Source organism: Capra hircus, chromosome 11, assembly GCF_001704415.2.
Source record: "Capra hircus breed San Clemente chromosome 11, ASM170441v1, whole genome shotgun sequence".
Lineage (NCBI taxonomy): Eukaryota > Metazoa > Chordata > Mammalia > Artiodactyla > Bovidae > Capra > Capra hircus.
The window spans coordinates 7327230-7345376 of record NC_030818.1 but is presented as its reverse complement, the minus strand read 5'-3'; the positions used below and the strand labels follow the sequence as shown (position 1 = coordinate 7345376).

Sequence of the window (18147 nt, the reverse complement as noted above, 5' to 3'; positions counted from 1 at the left end):
AAGAAGCTGGCTCCACGGGCCTCACCTTGGTGGCGAGGGAGCTACCAGAGCTCAGCAGAACCTCTGCACCACCGGGGTATTGCCAACCTCTCTTGCCTGTTCTCATCCTCATCCACTCCACGCCTGCACTGAGGTCAGCCTTGTTCTTCCCAAGACTGCTGCCTGTGCAGACCCCTCTGACAGCACACCAGCCAGCCATCGCCTCGCCTCTCCCTGCTTCTCTCTCTTTCTCCTTCCTGGACTGCCTTTGCTTCTTTCCTTCTAAGGATAACTGATATTTTACCACCTTCTTTACTATGACCTCTCTTAAAGATCATATTGTCTCAAAAACCATCTCTGCAATTCTTGGTATCTGTTATGCTAATTAAAGTCTTTTAAATCAGTCCTGCACATCAAGCTACTGGCTGAATTATTTCAAACTGGTATTCCACTCTCAACCCAAATTTAATGTGTCTAAATCCAAACTAAATTCCCAGTCTTCATTCCAAAACAGGCCCTCTCCTCCTGATTCTCATATTTCCATCTTCCTACCACATGTTCTTAGTTGAAATACTTCACGGTTCAGTACTGGTTGGCAAGCAATTTGGCACCTTGGCAAAATAATAAAAATGCAATTTTATTCCTACCTTTTGATTCACATTTATGTAAATATAATCCAAAGAACTAACACAAATTATGACAAATGTTATACACATAAAAGTATTTTTAATGTGGAGGTGGCAGCTAACATTTAAAATCTGAGAAACTATTAGGCACAAACATGGAGAAATATTAGCTAACTTAAAAATTAAAAAGTGAGATACACGTTTTTATTTATAAGGATCAAAACAAAGTACAATATGCATGTAAAAAGGACTGGAAAGAAATACACTAAAATAATATTTATTGTCTGGAGGAAAGTGACCATTTTACCTAGACTGTATGTTATGTAGTAGCTATATCTACTACTGTGGGCAAGAATCCCTTAGAAGAAACGGAGTAGCCATCATAGTCAACAGAAGAGTCCGAAATGCAGTACTTGGAGGCAATCTCAAAAATGACAGAATGATCTCTGTTCGTTTCCAAGGCAAACCATTCAATATCACAGTAATCCAAGTCTATGCCCCAACCAGTAACGCTGAAGAAGCTGAAGTTGAATAGTTCTATGAAGACCTACAAGACTTTCTAGAACTGACACCCAAAAAAGATGTCCTTTTTATTATAGGGGACTGGAATGTAAAAGTAGCAAGTCAGCAAATACCTGGAGTAACAGGCAACTTTGGCCTTGGATTACAGAATGAAGCAGGGCAAAGGCTAATAGAGTTTTGCCAAGAGAACGCACTGGTCATAGCAAACATCCTCTTCCAGCAACACAAGAGAAGACTCTACACATGGACATCACCAGATGGTTGACACCGAGATCAGATTGATTATATTCTTTGCAGCCAAAGATGGAGAAGCTCTATACAGTCAGCAAAAACAAGACTGGGAGCTGACTGTGGCTAGGATCATGAACTCCTTATTGCTAAATTCAGACTTAAATTGAAGAAAGTGGAGAAAACCACTAGACCATTCAGGTATGACCTAAATCAAATTCCTTATGATTATACAGTGGAAGTGACAAATAGATTGAAGGGATTAGATCTGATAGACTGAGTGCCTGAAGAACTACGGATAGAGGCTTGTGACATTATACGGTAGGCAGTGATCAAGACCATCCCCGAGGAAAACCAATGCAAAAAGGCAAAACAGTTGTCTGAGGAGGCCTTTCAAATAGCTACGAAAGGAAGAGAAGCAAAAGGCGAGGGAAAAAAGGAAAGATATACCCATCTGAATGGACAGTTCCAAAGAAGAGCAAGGAGAGATAAGAAAGCCTTCCTCAGCAATCAGTGCAAAGAAATAGAGGAAAACAATAGAATGGGAAAGACTAGAGATCTCTTCAAGAAAATTAGAGATACCAAGGGAACATTTCTTGCAAAGATGGGTACAATAAAGCACAGAAATGGTATGGACCTAACAGAAGTAGAAGATATTAAGAAGAGGTGGCAAGAATACACAGAGGAACTATACAAAAAAGATCTTCATAACCCACATAATCAAGATGGTGTGATCACTCACCTAGAGCCAGACATCCTGGAATGCAAAGTCAAATGGGCCTTAGGAAGCATCACTATGAACAAAGCTAGTAGAGGTGATGGAATTCCAGCTAAGCTATGTCAAATCCTAAAAGATGATACTGTGAAAGTGCTGCACTCAATATACCAGCAAATTTGGAAAACTCAGCAGTGGCTACAGGACTAGAAAAGGTCAGTTTTCATTCTAAAAATCCCAAAGAAAGACAATGCCAAAGAATGCTCAAACTACCACACGATTGCACTCATCTCACATGCTAACAAAGTAATTCTCAAAATTCTCCAAGCTAGGCTTCAACAGTACGTGAACCATGAACTGCCAGATGTTCAAGCTGGATTTGGAAAAGGCACAGGAGCCAGACACCAATTGCCAACATCCACTGAATCATTGAAAAAGCAAGAGAGTTCCAGAAAAACATCTACTTCTGCTTTATTGACTACGTCAAAGCCTTTGACTGTATGGATCACACCAAACTGTGAAAAATTCTTAAACAGATAGGAATACCAGACCACCTGACCTGCCTCCTGAGAAACCTGTATGCAGGTCAAGAAGCAACAGACAGAACCAGACGTGGAACAACAGACTGGTTCCAAATCAGGAAAGGAGTACATCAAGGCTGTATATTGTCACCCTGCTTATTTAACTTATATGCAGAGTACATCATGAGAAATGCTGGACTGGATGAAGCACAAGCTGGAATCAAGATTGCCAGGAGAAATGTCAATAACCTCAGATATGCAAATGACACCACCCTTATGGCAGAAAGTGAAGAGGAACTGAAGAGCCTCTTAGTGAAAGTGAAAGAGGAGAGTGAAAAAGTTGGCTTAAAACTTAACATTCAGAAAACGAAGATCATGGCATCTGGTCCCATCACTTCATACAAATAGATGAGGAAACAGTGCAAATAGTGACGGATTTTATTTTCTTGGGCTCCAAACTCACTGCAGATGGTGATTGTAGCCATGAAATTAAAAGACGCTTGCTCCTTGGAAGAAAAGTTATGACCTATCTAAACAGCATATTAAAAAGCAGAGACATTACTTTGCCAACAAAGGTCCATCTAGTCAAAGCTATGGTTTTCCCAGCAGTCATGTATGGATGTGAGAGTTGGACTATAAGGAAAGCTGAGCACAGAAGAATTGATGCTTTTGAACTGTGGTGTTGTAGAAGACTCTTGAGAGTCCCTTGGACTGCAAGGAGATCCAACCAGTCCATCCTAAAGGCAATTAGCCCTGAATATTCATTGGAAGGACAGATGCTGAAGCTGAAACTCCAAAACTTTAGCCACCTGATGGAAAGAATTGACTCACTGGAAAAGACCCTGATGCTGGGAAAGATTGAAGTGGGAGAAGGAGATGACAGCGGATGAGATGGTTGGATGGTATCACCAACTCAATGGGCATGAGTTTGAGTAAACTCCGGAGTTGGTGATGGACAGGGAGGCCTGGGGTGCTGCAGTCCATGGGGTCACAAAGAGTCAAACACGACTGAGGGACTGAACTGAACTGATGTTATATAAACTGAATTACATCTTATTTAGAGAGCAGCCTAAATGCCCCTAGATTCTTTATCAGCCTAGACGCCCCTAGATTTCTTCTGTTTGGCTCCGAAATTTACATGTTAACTCTTTAATATCCTTTATGCCCATCAGCTCCTCTTGACCTTTGTTGCCCCATCCCTTGTCCTGCCCTGATAACATCCAGGGAGGACCAAGATGCTGGTCCGTGAGGAGGATCCTGTAGGTTGGTCCATCAGCCCTCTGAACTCTTCTCCCCCTTCCCCTTCTCCTCTTCCTCTCCTCCCCTGCCATAGAGCCTGGAAAGCAAGCAACCCCAAGCCCCAGCCCAGCAAAGCCATGTGACATGGTTCTGACAAGGGAAGCATTGGCAGCAATCTACTGGAGAATTCCAGGGACACGCCTGTTCTCCTGAAGATGGGAGAGGATGACAGGGGCTGGCCATCTGCCAAGGATGTGGAAGCAAAGGCTTTGAAAGGCCAGGGTCCCTGACAGCATCATGACAGCAGCTGCTTCTGACCTTCTTACTGTGGGACAAAAGTAACCCTCATTCTCCAGTTGCTATTTGTTTTTGGCTACTTCCAGCTTCATGAACTGCTGACTAACACCTTGCCTAGTTGCCTTCCTGCTTCTAGTCTTGTATCATTCACAGCACCCTACCTTTTTTTTTTTATCAGACTGAAGAATGAGCAGACCAGAAAAGAGTAGTAAATAAATATTGGCAATAAAGGTAAAAGAGAGCTGACTCATGAAAACAATGGTGTAGACCTAAAAAATTTACCAGAAGTATGAAAAAACCATTTTCAGAGTAAACGAGGTCCACTGAGTAAAGGTTTAAAAATTCCTACACACGTCAGTAGTTATTCAAGGCATCAGTGTCAGCACACAGTCCAGTCTAGTTAGTGCAGACTCTCAAGAAATACTAATTCTACAAAAATATTCAGTCAAGAGTGGAAACAGCGGTGAGTCAAACATAAAAGACCTTACAGTTGTGGAGCGTAGAGTTAAATCGGGAAGGGATATATGAACAAAATAATTCTGCAGTAAATATTTAAACTCTGTGCTATAAATTATCAAATGAAAGCCTGGGTTTTATAAAGGAGAGCCTGGTCTAGCCTCCGTGTTAGAGGGGGCAAGGGCAGCAAGGACGTCTTCCTTAGGAGCTGAAGTCTGAACTGGCTCGGTGGGTGATCCTGCTTCAGCAGGGAAATGGGGAGGAGGGCGTGGGAGGAGGGAGGAACACCTGGGGAGAAGGGTGGACACCCTTGGGCCCTGCAGTGAGAGCGCAAATGCTGGTTCTGAGCAGCGCAAAGAAGGCCGTGTGGCCAGCCTGTGTCCGCATGTTTGTTCCAACTCATCAGGGAAAAACAGAAATTATGTTCAATACATTCTACTTCATAAGGAAGCCCTTTCCACTTGGAAGTAATAAAGTTAAAATAGTTTATCGCTGAAAATACAAACCGCAATTTGGCATTGTCGTGTCATACAAACGCTGAAGGATCTTCTAAGTATCCAGCACTATGCTAAGTGCTGGTGATACAAACATGACTAGGTCACAGTCTGTGCCTTCAGGGAACTGCAATAAACAATGAAAGAGCTGACTATTCACGAACAGCTGCAGTTAGGTAGAGGAGCACCTTGGTGGGTGTGGTTACAGGCCAAGGGGACGCCATACAGAAATGACTGACTCGCTCAAGGGTTGAGTTACCTTGAAAATTAATCTACGTTCAGTACACCATCACCTGATGTTAGCAAATTAATGGACTATGACTAAATTTAAGCATGAAACAAACCAGAAAATCTGAATTCTGACAGATATCGAGAGGTAATGAAATTGTTTAATGGACTTCGAAGTACACAGTACTACTTCAGAAAACAATTCTGAGAATTAGATCAGCCCCTCTAAGCTTGGGCAACCATCCAAATAACAAGATTTGAACATAAATGGATTTTAGAATATGCATTTGAGATTAAAAGACAAATAAAGGAAACAGTGAATTAGACCAGACTGTACATACATACAAGTCAGGATCAAACAGAAAGGTAAAAAAAGCCAACATAAGTTTACTTTGTTCTTTTATTGAGATCCAACTAAAAGACTTTACTTTAAAAGATTTAATAGTAAGAACTAAAATCAGCCTTTTTTCATTCACTGTAGTTGATAAGATCATCAATAAACAAAACCCAGAGGCTTGGACCTTGGGTTAGTTCTGCCAGTGATCAACTGTGTGAAGACAGAAATCACACGGTTTCTCTGAGTCTCAGCCCCCTTATCGTGAAATAAAATAATTTCATCAGTAATGTCCAATAATTCTAAAATAGTCTTTCCAGAAAGCTATCCACCACTGTATCATTTTCAGTGATTTTAGTATTAGCTAACTGTAGCTAGCTAATGGCAATTCTGCCAGTAATTTGCCTGGCCACAATACATCAGATTTCACAAACAATACTTTGAATTTTCCCAAGATAAGCTGACAAAGGCACCGTTGTTGTTGTTTAGTTTCTAAGTCGTGTCCGACTCTTGGCGACCCCATGGGCTGTAGCCCAGCAGGCTCCTCTGTCCATGGGGTTTCCCAGGGAAGAATACAGGAGTGCCAATTCCTTCTCCAGGGGATCTTCTCAACCCAGGTATCAAACCTGTGACTCCTACATCGGTAGGTGGATTCTTTACCATCTTAGCCATCAGGAAATCCCAGCAAATGTATAATGCCTGATAATTATTGAGCTATGAAGTTGACAGATAGTTCTGGAGTCTAGTGAAATCTCGTGGCTTTATCAAGTAGGAAACACACACTTTCAACCAGATGGAATCTTTTTGATGAAGTCTGTATCTTTCTCTTGGATAAAAGAAACAATAAAATAATCACCCAAATATAATGTCAGGTATCACCTGCATATACTATTTCTGTTATAGGACATACCTCTTCTCACCTCGGTCATTTTTCCTTAGTGTTTTTGCTTAAAGTAAGAAGTTGCAATATGTATGCCAAAGAGGAGTGTGACAACTTTAAAAAAATGGAACACGGTTTGTCACTTGATCCAAAAAGTGACATAGTAATTATATGTAACGCAGCATAATTCTAAACATAATTGCAGCGCAATTTCGCTGACATGCACTCACCCCTTCCCCATCATTATTATGCACAGATAGCGTTACCCTGCTTTGCAAGTTCGCCACCATCTTCTTAGGGCTTCCCAGGTGGCGCTAATGGCAAAGAATCCATCTGTCAGTGCAGAAGACTAAGAGACTTGGGTTTGATCCCTGGGTTGGGGAGATCCCCTGGAGGAGGAAATGGCAACCCACTGCAGTATTCTTGCCTGGAAAATCCTATGGACAGAGGAGCCTGGCAGGCTACAGTCCATGGGCTCACAAAGAGTCCGACACAACTGAAGCAACTTAGCACACACACACTATCTCTTCGAGGTGCGAATTTTTCAAATATGCAGATTCACTTTTAAGTATATGGAGCCTACCGCACCTATCTTATCACAGGACCCCAACACACGAGTATCAGCAACAGCAATATGCAAATATTTATGCAAATAGCTAATGTCCTAGAAAGAATGACAAGCAAGGGATAGCGTTTCCGTAACTCTCTGTAATGTAACTTTTTATAACATAAAGCAGTGTATCTGCCTGTTCCCCACGCCACGTCCTCTATCATCAGTGAGAAGGTCCACATCGTAAATGACGTAAGAGAAGGTTTGGCAAGTGTGACTGAGACGACTGTTTTTTAAAACAATGATGAAGTGATGGGGGAACTGTACTTATCTATTTTTGGTTGCAGCCAAGCAGATTTTTACGGGAAAGAGCATCTGTACCACCCTCATAATCAAGACCAGCAGCCACAGGCCCTCTGAGCACAGGCAAGTCTGGTGGACAAGCACAGCTTCAGCCCTTTTCCTACCCGGATCCACACCTGCTCCATAACACGTCATGTTAATAATGTGATATAAGCAGATGCTTTCCCCTCTGACAAACTCAAAACAAAATTAAAATGTATGGAAATTCATATTGTACATAAAGACGAAAAAATGGACGACGGATGTAAAAGTTCATTGAGTTCTGTGGTTGTTAATTTTATGTGTCAGCTTAGTTAGACGATGGTGCCCAGCTGCTTGATCAAACAGCCTAAAAACAGCTATAAAGGCATTCTGATGTGTCAGTGTTTACAATCAGCAGACTATCAGTAAGGTAGATTATCCCACGGTATGAGGGGCTGGGCCTCGTGCAATCAGCTGAAGGATTTAAAGAACAAAAAAGGGCTTCCTGAAGAAGAAAGAACCCTCCCCTGGACTGCACCATAGAAATTCTACCCAAGTCTCTAGCACTCAGAGTCAAGGCCTCAACATCAGCTGTTATTTGAATCTCCAGCTGCAGCCTTGCCCCACAGATTTCAAACTTAACAGCCTTTCAAACAACAGCATGAGCCAATTCCTTATTTTTTTTTATCTTCTTTTTATTTCATTTTATTTTTTTTCCTGATTCTTTTTTTTTTTTTAATCTTTAATTCTTACACGCAAGCCAATTCCTTAAAATCTCTCCTTCAGTCAATCAATCAATTAACCTCAGTCTCCCTCTCTGTACACACACATACAATTCCTATTGATTCTCTGGAGAATCCTGACTAATACACATTTATCCAGAATATTAAATGTTATGTATTCTCTTTGAAAAACAGATTTTTTTTTTGGCCCTGTTAATGACACCACTAAATTCTGTACCAACCCTTAGTTTTCAGCTTAGGATAAGCACTCTCTTATGAAAAACTTCATGAAACCAGCTGAGAATAAAGTTGACATATTGAGCTTATATACTTTTAAAAATTAGATTTATGTGCTAAATATTGTATACTTTCTACAGAAACTAAGTTTATACAGTTCCTATAGAAATAGTAGTATGAAAACATGAAAGAAGCTGGGCAATCATGATTCCCAGTCAACAGCATAGGGCTCTCCTTCTTCTGCGGAATATCATATACAATGAAGTTTCATCATTTGGTAGAAATACAGTAACCTAATAGCAGCATCGCAGAAGGCAATGGCACCTCACTCCAGTACTCTTGCCTGGAAATCCCTATGGACAAGAGGAGCCTGGTAGGCTGCAGTCCATGGGGTCGCTAAGAGTTGGACCTGACTGAGCAACTTCACTTTCACTTTTCACTTTCATGCATTGGAGAAGGAAATGGCAACCCACTCCAGTGTTCTTGCCTGGAGAATCCCAGGGACGGGGGAGCCTGGTGGGCTGCCGTTTATGGGGTCGCACAGACTCGGACACGACTGAAGCGACTTAGCAGCAATAGCAGCATTGGTGGTCAAGAACCTGCCTGCCAATGCAGGAGACATAAGAGACGTGGGTTCAATCCCTGGGTCAGGAAGATGCCCTGGAGCAGGGCATGGCAATCCACTCCAGTGCTCTTGCCTGGAGAATCCCCTTGGACAGAAGAGCCTGGAGGGCCACGGTCTACAGGGTCACAAAGTCGGACATGACTGAAATGACTTAGCACGCAATCATGTTCTTATGTATGACAATGGCAAAAATGTTTCAAAATCAGGGTGTATATTACAGTGGTTTCCATTGTAGGACGAGTTTTACATCTTCCGCAGCAGTTCTTCCTGATGTGTGTGTCTCAGTCGTGTTCGACTCTTAGCGACCCCATGGATTGTAGCCTGCAGGCAAGAATACTGAAGTGGATTGCCATGCCCTTCTCCAGGGGTTCTCCCCAACCCAGGGATTGAACCTGGGTCTCCCGCATTGCAGGCAGATTCTTTACCATTTGAACTACCCGGGAAGCCCATCTTCCTGATGAATACCATTATTTTCATATCAGAAAACAAACACACTTGTAAAAAATTATCATGATAAGCAACAAACAAATGGGCTTTGATTTTGGACCAAAGTTGTATTTTATTAAGATTATAAATGGTATTTTAAAAAATGACATTTTGGGAATTCCCTGGCAGTCCAATGGAGAATACTTCACCTTTCAATGCAGGGGATGTGGGTTCAATCCCTGGTCGGGGAACTGAGATCCCACATGCCCCATGGCCAAACAAACATACAAAAGAAGCACTACTGCAGCAAATTCAATAAAGATTAAAAAAAAGTCCACATCAAAGATAAATAAATAAAAATGACATCTTATTTACTATTTTATACATGACTGATATTAAAAAAACACATTGAAATTATAAATTATTTTTTGATTGCCCACAAAGCTGCTATGGGGGGAGTGTTTCAGAAAGACCACCCTTCTGGAGGTGCCCTGCGGACTGAGTACTTACTGACTGCAGAGTCGTAGGAGGTGGAGTTGTGCTCGCCTCTCAGGAAGGGGTATGGCGACAGGTAAGCGTGGGTGCAGTTCTTCCACAGGGGCTGATTGGCTGGGAAGGAAGGCAAGACAGACGTATTTGTTACTGAGAGGCTGCCTGAAGATTTGTTCCCAGTAGCAGAGAAATACAGGCGGTGGGGGGTACACAAGCAAAATAAAACTACAGATCAACAAATTCAGAGAATTATTGAATAGGGAGGAACTTCCTTAAAAGTCTCACATGGAATAGCACAGGAGACCTGGAAAGTGGATTCATCTAAAACATCTAGCTCATGACCTAATCCAGTGGAGAGAATGCCCTTAATATCACCTACAGTTGAAATCACCAGATTTCATTCATTTTCACAACAGTATTCTCCAGTTCCTAACATAATGCCCGACACAGACACACACACACACACAAAATGTTGTTGTTTAAAAACCTAATAAATTTAGATCTAACTATGATTGGTTCTAACTAATGCAAATTTTCTTCTATATTCTACTTTCAGGGAAGAGATGTAGATGATAGACCATACAAGTTAATGATTAAAGTTTATTTTTAGTATTTGAAGAAACCACAAGAAAGAACTTTAATGTTGTTTGAAATCTTGATGACTTCATCATATACCCCTTAAGGAGTAAAATATTTTTTCCTTCTCTAAGTCTTGGCAAACTCTTCCTCTTGCAAAGTCTGACTTACTTCACTTTACCAAAGCCTAGATAATTTTCATCGGCAGATCACATGCTTATTCTCCTCCCCCAAATGACAATCAGAAACTCTATGAAATATTTCTCTCAAAACGCCATTTCATCATAACTTTGTTCCTTTAACATATGCCAATTTACTATTGGCCTATCTTCTGTGATCTCAAATTTTTACGATATACTCCATAATCTTGACTTAAGTGCCATACTTTGATTTATCACAGGAGTAGTTTTGAGAAGAAGACTAATAATTTCAACCCACAGTAAGTCAGAAGGTAATAAACAGTTCTTTCATTGTTGGATGCAATAAGATAAAGGCTAGCTATTTTCAGTGAATTGATTTTCAAAGATTAACAACAATATAGAAAATACAGTTGAAAGAATGCAACTGTATTTTTAAGGAGCTATTTTATTTCAAAAAAGAACTTTAAAGTTTCTGTGAGAGAATGGAAACATCAAAAGCAAAGTATTTCTTGATATTGCCCACAAACTTGGTTTAAGCCTTAATAGAGCAAGCTTTCATCTGTCACTGCTCATTAAAGATTTTTTTTAATTTTGAAGCTATTACTATAAAATAATACATCTCTAATTCTGAATTTTTAAATTTGTGACTTCAAGGATTCATAGCTCTCAAAATAAAAACATTTATTTGCAACATAGCAATAATAGACATTCCAAAAACACACTATAGAGAATATTTGTTTGTTAAGGATGATGTATTTTAAATGTGAGCAAGGAAACAGTGGATTGTCCAATTCTGCTGTAAATATGGACTACAATTTTATGTTAGAAAATAAAATAGTTATTTCTATAGCCAATTCTGTTTACTGAAAAAGAATCAGGAACCTTTGAAAGGAACCTTTGAAAGATACCCCACTGAGATTCCACAGCTAAGAATCCAATCTTGTTTTGTAAGTGACGTGCACCAACATAAGAAACTGTTCTTTTTTATTGACAAGCTAGGGGTTGGGGTGGGGGGAAATAAGGCTGAATTGTACTTACTGTACCAGAACTGCCAGATATTGGAATCATTTTCTTCCACAATCCCATTAAACCAACATCTCCAGAAGAATCCTTCATGGTGGAAAGTGACGTTTTCTACCTGTACAGAACACAAATGAAGTAATTGGTATCAACACAAGGAACACAATCTGAATAATTACATCTGGGAAATTTTTTAAGCAACGTATTGTTTCCCAAATAATGATGATCATTAGCTTTCTACATCTCTCTTCTGAGAAGAAATAGACATTCCACTGCTATTTTTGGATTCTCAGAAGATACATGAGGCTATTCTCATTACCACCAAGTACAACAATATTATGAAGAAGAAACGCACATTTTGTTCACCTGAACACTTTGCTACTTCAGTCGCGAGAAGCCAGTAATCTGATCCAAAAGCCACCAGAAAGAGTAAAACCCCCAGAGCGCCAAAGAGAGCCCCAAAGAAGATGGCAATATTTAGTCTCATTTTCAGTTCACTGGTTTCTGTTGAACTAAAATGAGAAAATAAATGAGAGCGGACACCCAGATCCTCAGTTGAAAAAAAAAGAATAAAGACTTCTGAGCAGGCAGGATCTTCTTGAGAAGCGGCTCTTAGCTGGTGTTTCAGTGGAGTCCTACTCACACGGGCGGTGGATTCGTGTTGCCTCTGCGTTCCCCTGGAGGGCCTCCAGTCCGGCAGCTGAGAATGGCAGGCTATTTTAGGACACTGACTGAGGAGTTGCCTCTCTCCCCAGGGGATCAAAAAATAGCTGACCTTCCCCTGACGGTGGAGGGGGTAGTATCAGGAACTGGCCAGAATCATCCTTATTGCTGTGGGGCAATCCAGGGGAGTGGAAAGATGACAGAATGGTGTGAGGTCACGGCCACACTGGCCCAAAGTCTTAAGTGTCTGAACAGGCTCCTCTTGATGCCGAATGACCATGACAACCCTGGAGACACTGAAGACCCGCTACAAGGGAAGATAAATCACAGGTGTAAAGAACCACAAAGACCTCTCTTGGATATAACTGGAAGAAAGGTGTGAGTAGTGCAATCACCAGAGAAGGCAATGGCACCCCACTCCAGTACTCTTGCCTGGAAAATCCCATGGATGGAGGAGCCTGGTGGGCTGCAGTCCATGGGGTCGCTGAGGGTCGGACAGGCCTGAGCGACTTCACTTTCACTTTTCACTTTCATGCACTAGAGAAGGAAATGGCAATCCACTCCAGTCACTGTTCTTGCCTGGAGAATCCCAGGGACGGTGGAGCCTGGTGAGGTCCTCTGAGGATCGCAATTAGTTTTTTTTTTTTTTTCCGGATATTTTTGGAATATAAAATAGTGGGTCAACTGATCTAACATAACACCAAGTACAGTTCACGTTCATAACCTAGAAATTCATAAGTATATTTAAAAGATCAAGAATATGGTAACATAAACTCTTAAAGTAGAACAAAAATACTTTTACGTAGCACATACTATGACATAAATTGCAGTTCCCAGATGCTATACAAGGTATTCCGAATGATCATCCCCAAAGTAGACTCACGAAACAAGTCTCAAAAGTATATTATTTTCTAGATTAAAATGAGAAAATACAGCCCACATTTTCTTTTTGTTTCTTTCATTTTAAATATTCAACCTCCTTAAAACAGGGGGTCTTCCTTGACACCCATACAAGTCACCGAATAGCAATGTGTCTACACATTCTTCATGTCTAGCATCTCTGGCTCATTTCTTTGTTTTCACTCCATGTCTAAATACGCCACAGGGAATTTTTAAAGTATTTGTGCAATATTTGAAAACTTTCACTGTCTCTAGTGATTACTGTCTTTTGTATTCAGGTGTAACATGGGTTTCTGCATCTTCTGAAGAGGCATCTGACCTCTGCCAGCTTCCTTCACCACTTTTGTTTGACATGGGATGGATCCTTAGAAACGAAATTGTGTGTGTGTGTGTGTGTGTGTGTGTGTGTGTGTCTGCGTGTGTGTGTGTGTTCATGTGCACATTCAGTCACTCAGTTGTGTCTGACTCTTTGCAACCCCACGGACTATAGCCCACCAGGCTCCTTTGTCCATGGAATTTTTCAGGCATGAATATTGGAACGGGTAGCCATTTCCTCCTCTAGTCATCTTCCTGGCCCAGGGATCAAACCTGCGTCTCCTGCGTCTCCTGCGTCTCCTACATTGGCAGGTGGGTTCTTTACCACTGAGCCCCCTGGGAAGCCCCTGACAGGCAGAATAATGGGTTCCCAAAGATGTCCACACCCTAATCCTAAACATAACCACATAATCTATGAATACGCTACCTTACACAGCAATGACCTAGATTATACAGGTTGACCCAATCTACACACATGAACCCTTAAAAGAAAAGTAGAGAATCCTTCCTGACAGTGGTCAGAGAAAGAAATGTGACTCCAGAAAGAGTTAGAGACTTGCCAGTTTCAAGACAGAGGAGAGAGGCTACAAGCCAAGGAATGTGGGCAGCTTGTAGAGCATGGAAGAGGTAAAAACAAAAAACATACGAACAAAAAACCAGACTCTCCCCAAGAGCCTTCAAGAAGGAATGCTGCCTACCAACACCTTGACTTTGGGGATTTCTGACCTCTGCAACTGCAGAAAAGGAAATTCGTATTGTTTTAAGCCACTAACTTTGTATTGTTACATTTTTACGGCAGCAGTAGGAAACTATTAAAGATGCTGTTCTATAGTTAATGCAATGTAAGATCAAATTAAGGGGTTTTTCTTGGGGGATGGGTAAGAAGAATGCATCTTCAAGAAGTGCTTATTGGGAGCTTGTGACTGTCCAGGCATTTCATTAGATACACAGGCCCTGACCATGAGGAGTTCATGAGCTAGTGGGGAAGAAACGATTCATTGGAATGAGGTACACAGAGGTTGTAGTAATAAGCTTCTGGTCACCCCACACCCCCTCCCAAGGTAACAGTAGTTGTGGTCATGCAGTTTTATTGTAGGTGATGATGTTGTTATTTGGAAAGGAAAAGGAATCTTAATAGGAAAAGTTTACTTTATTTTATTTATATCGTAATGGCTTATGATAAAAAACCTATGCATGAATACCAAATCTTTAGCATATGCATTCACAAACACACACATATATACAAACAACTAGATTTTTTTAAATAAGTATAAAAATAGTGTAGGATTTTGTTATTGCTACAATTCATCTCAATTTTGATCTCTGTCACACACAAAATATCACCTTTCTGGAAGAGGTTCATCAACTAATATTTTTTTCACCATTTTTGGTTTATCCAAAAGTGAATAAGCATCATTATAAAAATGTATATACATATATATATATATATACACATACACACACACACGTGTGAGTGTGTATATGTATACCAAAGCAGCTACGAATTAACCAATCTAATTGTTTTCAACCATTCATTCATGGGCAACTGTTTGAGAAAAATACTAGAGACTAATTCTGATTTCATAAAACTTAACTCCTTTAGCTCAGTTATCGTTATCCTCAGTGTTTATCATGGTTGACATACATGGAGCACCAAAGTAAAATAAAAATCTACTTGTATTATGACTCCTGGCTGTAATGTAAGTACACAGCCTGAGCTATTTAACTGGTTTAAATGTCTTTTTATTTACTTAACTGTGTTTTTTTTTTTAAATCAGTAAACACACTACAACTTAGCAGAAATCCCAAGTCATGTTTAGTTTGTGAGTGATAAGGAGCAAAACATTTTTTTTAAGGTCATAATTTCCAATCTTGATATTGCAATAGTCTTAATTATCTCAACATATCTACTGAAGCTATCTAAACATTCTACAAAAAAAATTAATTCTGGTTTACTTTATTCTTAAAAAATACAGGAATGACAATGCTTAACGTCCAAAAGTGCAAACAAGTGTGTAAATAAAAAAAGAAGTCTAACTTTCAGAAACCAAAGTGGTTCTGTGCAGATTTGAGGGTAAATTCATTTCTGTCTTGGAATACTGTGTTATAGATCCACAATCTTTATCTGCCATTCCAACATTCAAAATTTCTGAAAAATAAAAGCTTTTAGCAAACCAAATCTGACTGGCACGAGGATGCAAATAAACTATAGTGTGAGTTCTTATACATTTGACTGCACAAGCACAAATGTGTTTGGTTACAGTGCTCACCAGGTTCCATGGGGGTGTGGTGGCGGGGGTGGCAGGTAATGTACAGCACACACATATTGCTACTTTTTCAAAATCCCCCAAATTCTGAGTTCTAAACACACCTGGCCCTAAAGGTTATGTATAAAGGTTTGTGGTCCCAAGTCCTAGACACAGACAATAGGCTGAGTGATGACCCTACAATCAATTGTTCCCCTTTGATCACTACTGAGACAGATTTTTACTGCCCATGAACCGTCACTGCCGGTTTCTGTGGCTCTAAGGACCTCTTTAAGTCTCTGTTTCGTGCTGTGGTTCTTGAGTCTCTTGTATGCCCTCCTCCCTGCTCCCTCCCCCATCCAACACTATGACAACAGGACCACAGTCTGTAATTTCATGAGATTATTTTTATAAGCATTCTCATCCTGTACATAGTATCAGTTCAGTTGCTCAGCTGTGTCTGACTCTTTGAGACCCCATGAATCGCAGCACGCCAGGCCTCCCTGTCCATCACCAACTCCCGGAGTTCACTCAGATTTGCATCCATCGAGTCAGTGATGCCATCCAGCCATCTCATCCTCTGTCATCCTCTTCTTCTCCTGCCCCTAATCCCTCCCAGCATCAGAGTCTTTTCCAATGAGTCAACTCTTCGCATGAGGTGGTCAAAGTACTGGAGTTTCAGCTTTAGCATCAGTCCTTCCAAAGAATCCCAGGGTTGATCTCCTTCAGAATGGACTGGTTGGATCTCCTTGCAGTCCAAGGGACTCTCAAGAGTCTTCTCCAACACCACAGTTCAAAAGCATCAATTCTTCGGCGTTCAGCCTTCTTCACAGTCCAACTCTCACATCCATACATGACTACTGGAAAAACCATAGCCTAGACTAGATGGATCTTAGTTGGCAAAGTAATGTCTCTGCTTCTGAATATGCTATCTAGGCTGCTCATAACTTTTCTTCCAACGAGTAAGCGTCTTTTAATTGCATGGCTGCAATCACTATCTGCAGTGATTTTGGAGCCCCACAAAATAAAGTCTGACACTGTTTCTACTGTTTCCCCATCTATTTCCCACAAAGTGATGCGACCAGATGCCATGATCCTCATTTTCTGAATGTTGAGCTTTAAGCCAACTTTTTCACTCTCCTCCTTTACTTTCATTAAGAGGCTTTTTAGTTCCTCTTCACTTTCTGCCATAAGGATGGTGTCATCTGCATATCTGAGGTTATTGATATTTCTCCTGGCAATCTTGATTCCAGCTTGTGTTTCTTCCAGGCCAGCATTTCTCATGATGTACTCTGCATATAAGTTAAATAAACAGGGTGACAATATACAGCCTTGATGTACTCCTTTTCCTATTTGGAACCAGTCTGTTGTTTCATGTCCAGTTCTAACTGTTGCTTCCTGGCCTGCATATAGGTTTCTCAGGAGGCAAGTCAGGTGGTCTGGTATTCCCATCTCTTTCAGAATTTTCCACAGTTTATTGTGATCCACACAGTCAAAGGCTTTGGCATAGTCAATAAAGCAGAAACAGATGTTTTTCTGGAACTCTCTTGCTTTTTCCATGATCCAGCGGATGTTGGCAATTTGATCTCTGGTTCCTCTGCCTTTTCTAAAACCAGCTTGAACATCAGGAAGTTCACGGTTCACGTATTGCTGAAGCCTGGCTTGGAGAATTTTGAGCATTACTTTACTAGTGTGTGAGATGAGTGCAATTGTGCGGTAGTTTGAGCATTCTTTGGCATTGCCTTTCTTTGGGATTGGAATGAAAACTGACCTTTTCCAGTACTGCGACCACTGCTGCGTTTTCCACATTTGCTGGCATAAATACAGCACTTTCACAGCATCATTTTTCAGGATTTGAAACAGCTCAACTGGAATTCCATCACCTCCACTAGCTTTGTTCGTAGTGATGCTTTCTAAGGCCCACTTGACTTCACATTCCAGAATGTCTGGCTCTAGATTAGTGATCACACCATCATGATTATCTGGGTCGTGAAGATCTTTTTTGTACAGTTCTTCTGTGTATTCTTGCCACCTCTTCTTAGTATCTTCTGCTTCTGTTAGGTCCATACCATTTCTGTCCTTTATTGAGCCCATCTTTGCATGAAATGTTCCCTTGATATCTCTAATTTTCTTGAAGAGATCTCTAGTCTTTCCCATTCTGTTCTTCTCCTCTATTTCTTTGCATTGATCGCTGAAGAAGGCTTTCTTATCTCTTCTTGCTATTCTCTGGAACTCTGCATTCAGATGCTTATATCTTTCCTTTTCGCCTCTCTTCTTTTCATAGCTATTTGTAAGGCCTCCCCAGACAGCCATTTTGCTTTTTTGCATTTCTTTTCCATGGGGATGGTCTTGATCCCTGTCTCCTAATGTCACAAACCTCATTCCATAGTTC

The 18147-nt window shown here is 40.8% G+C and overlaps 1 protein-coding gene across 2 annotated transcripts in view; it reads right to left on the bottom strand.

Annotated features, from left to right (window-relative positions):
- Positions 1 to 12303, bottom strand: part of TMEM182 (transmembrane protein 182) — a 49998-nt gene extending 37695 nt beyond the window's left edge. For both annotated transcript variants that reach the window (XM_005686303.3, XM_018054966.1), the window contains exons 1-3: positions 11987 to 12303; positions 11650 to 11749; positions 9914 to 10012 (exon numbers count right to left, since the gene is read on the bottom strand). In XM_005686303.3, the coding sequence (XP_005686360.1) occupies positions 9914 to 10012; positions 11650 to 11749; positions 11987 to 12118 (331 nt within the window). In that variant the 5' untranslated portion in view covers positions 12119 to 12303. The remainder of the gene's footprint in view (positions 1 to 9913; positions 10013 to 11649; positions 11750 to 11986) is intronic.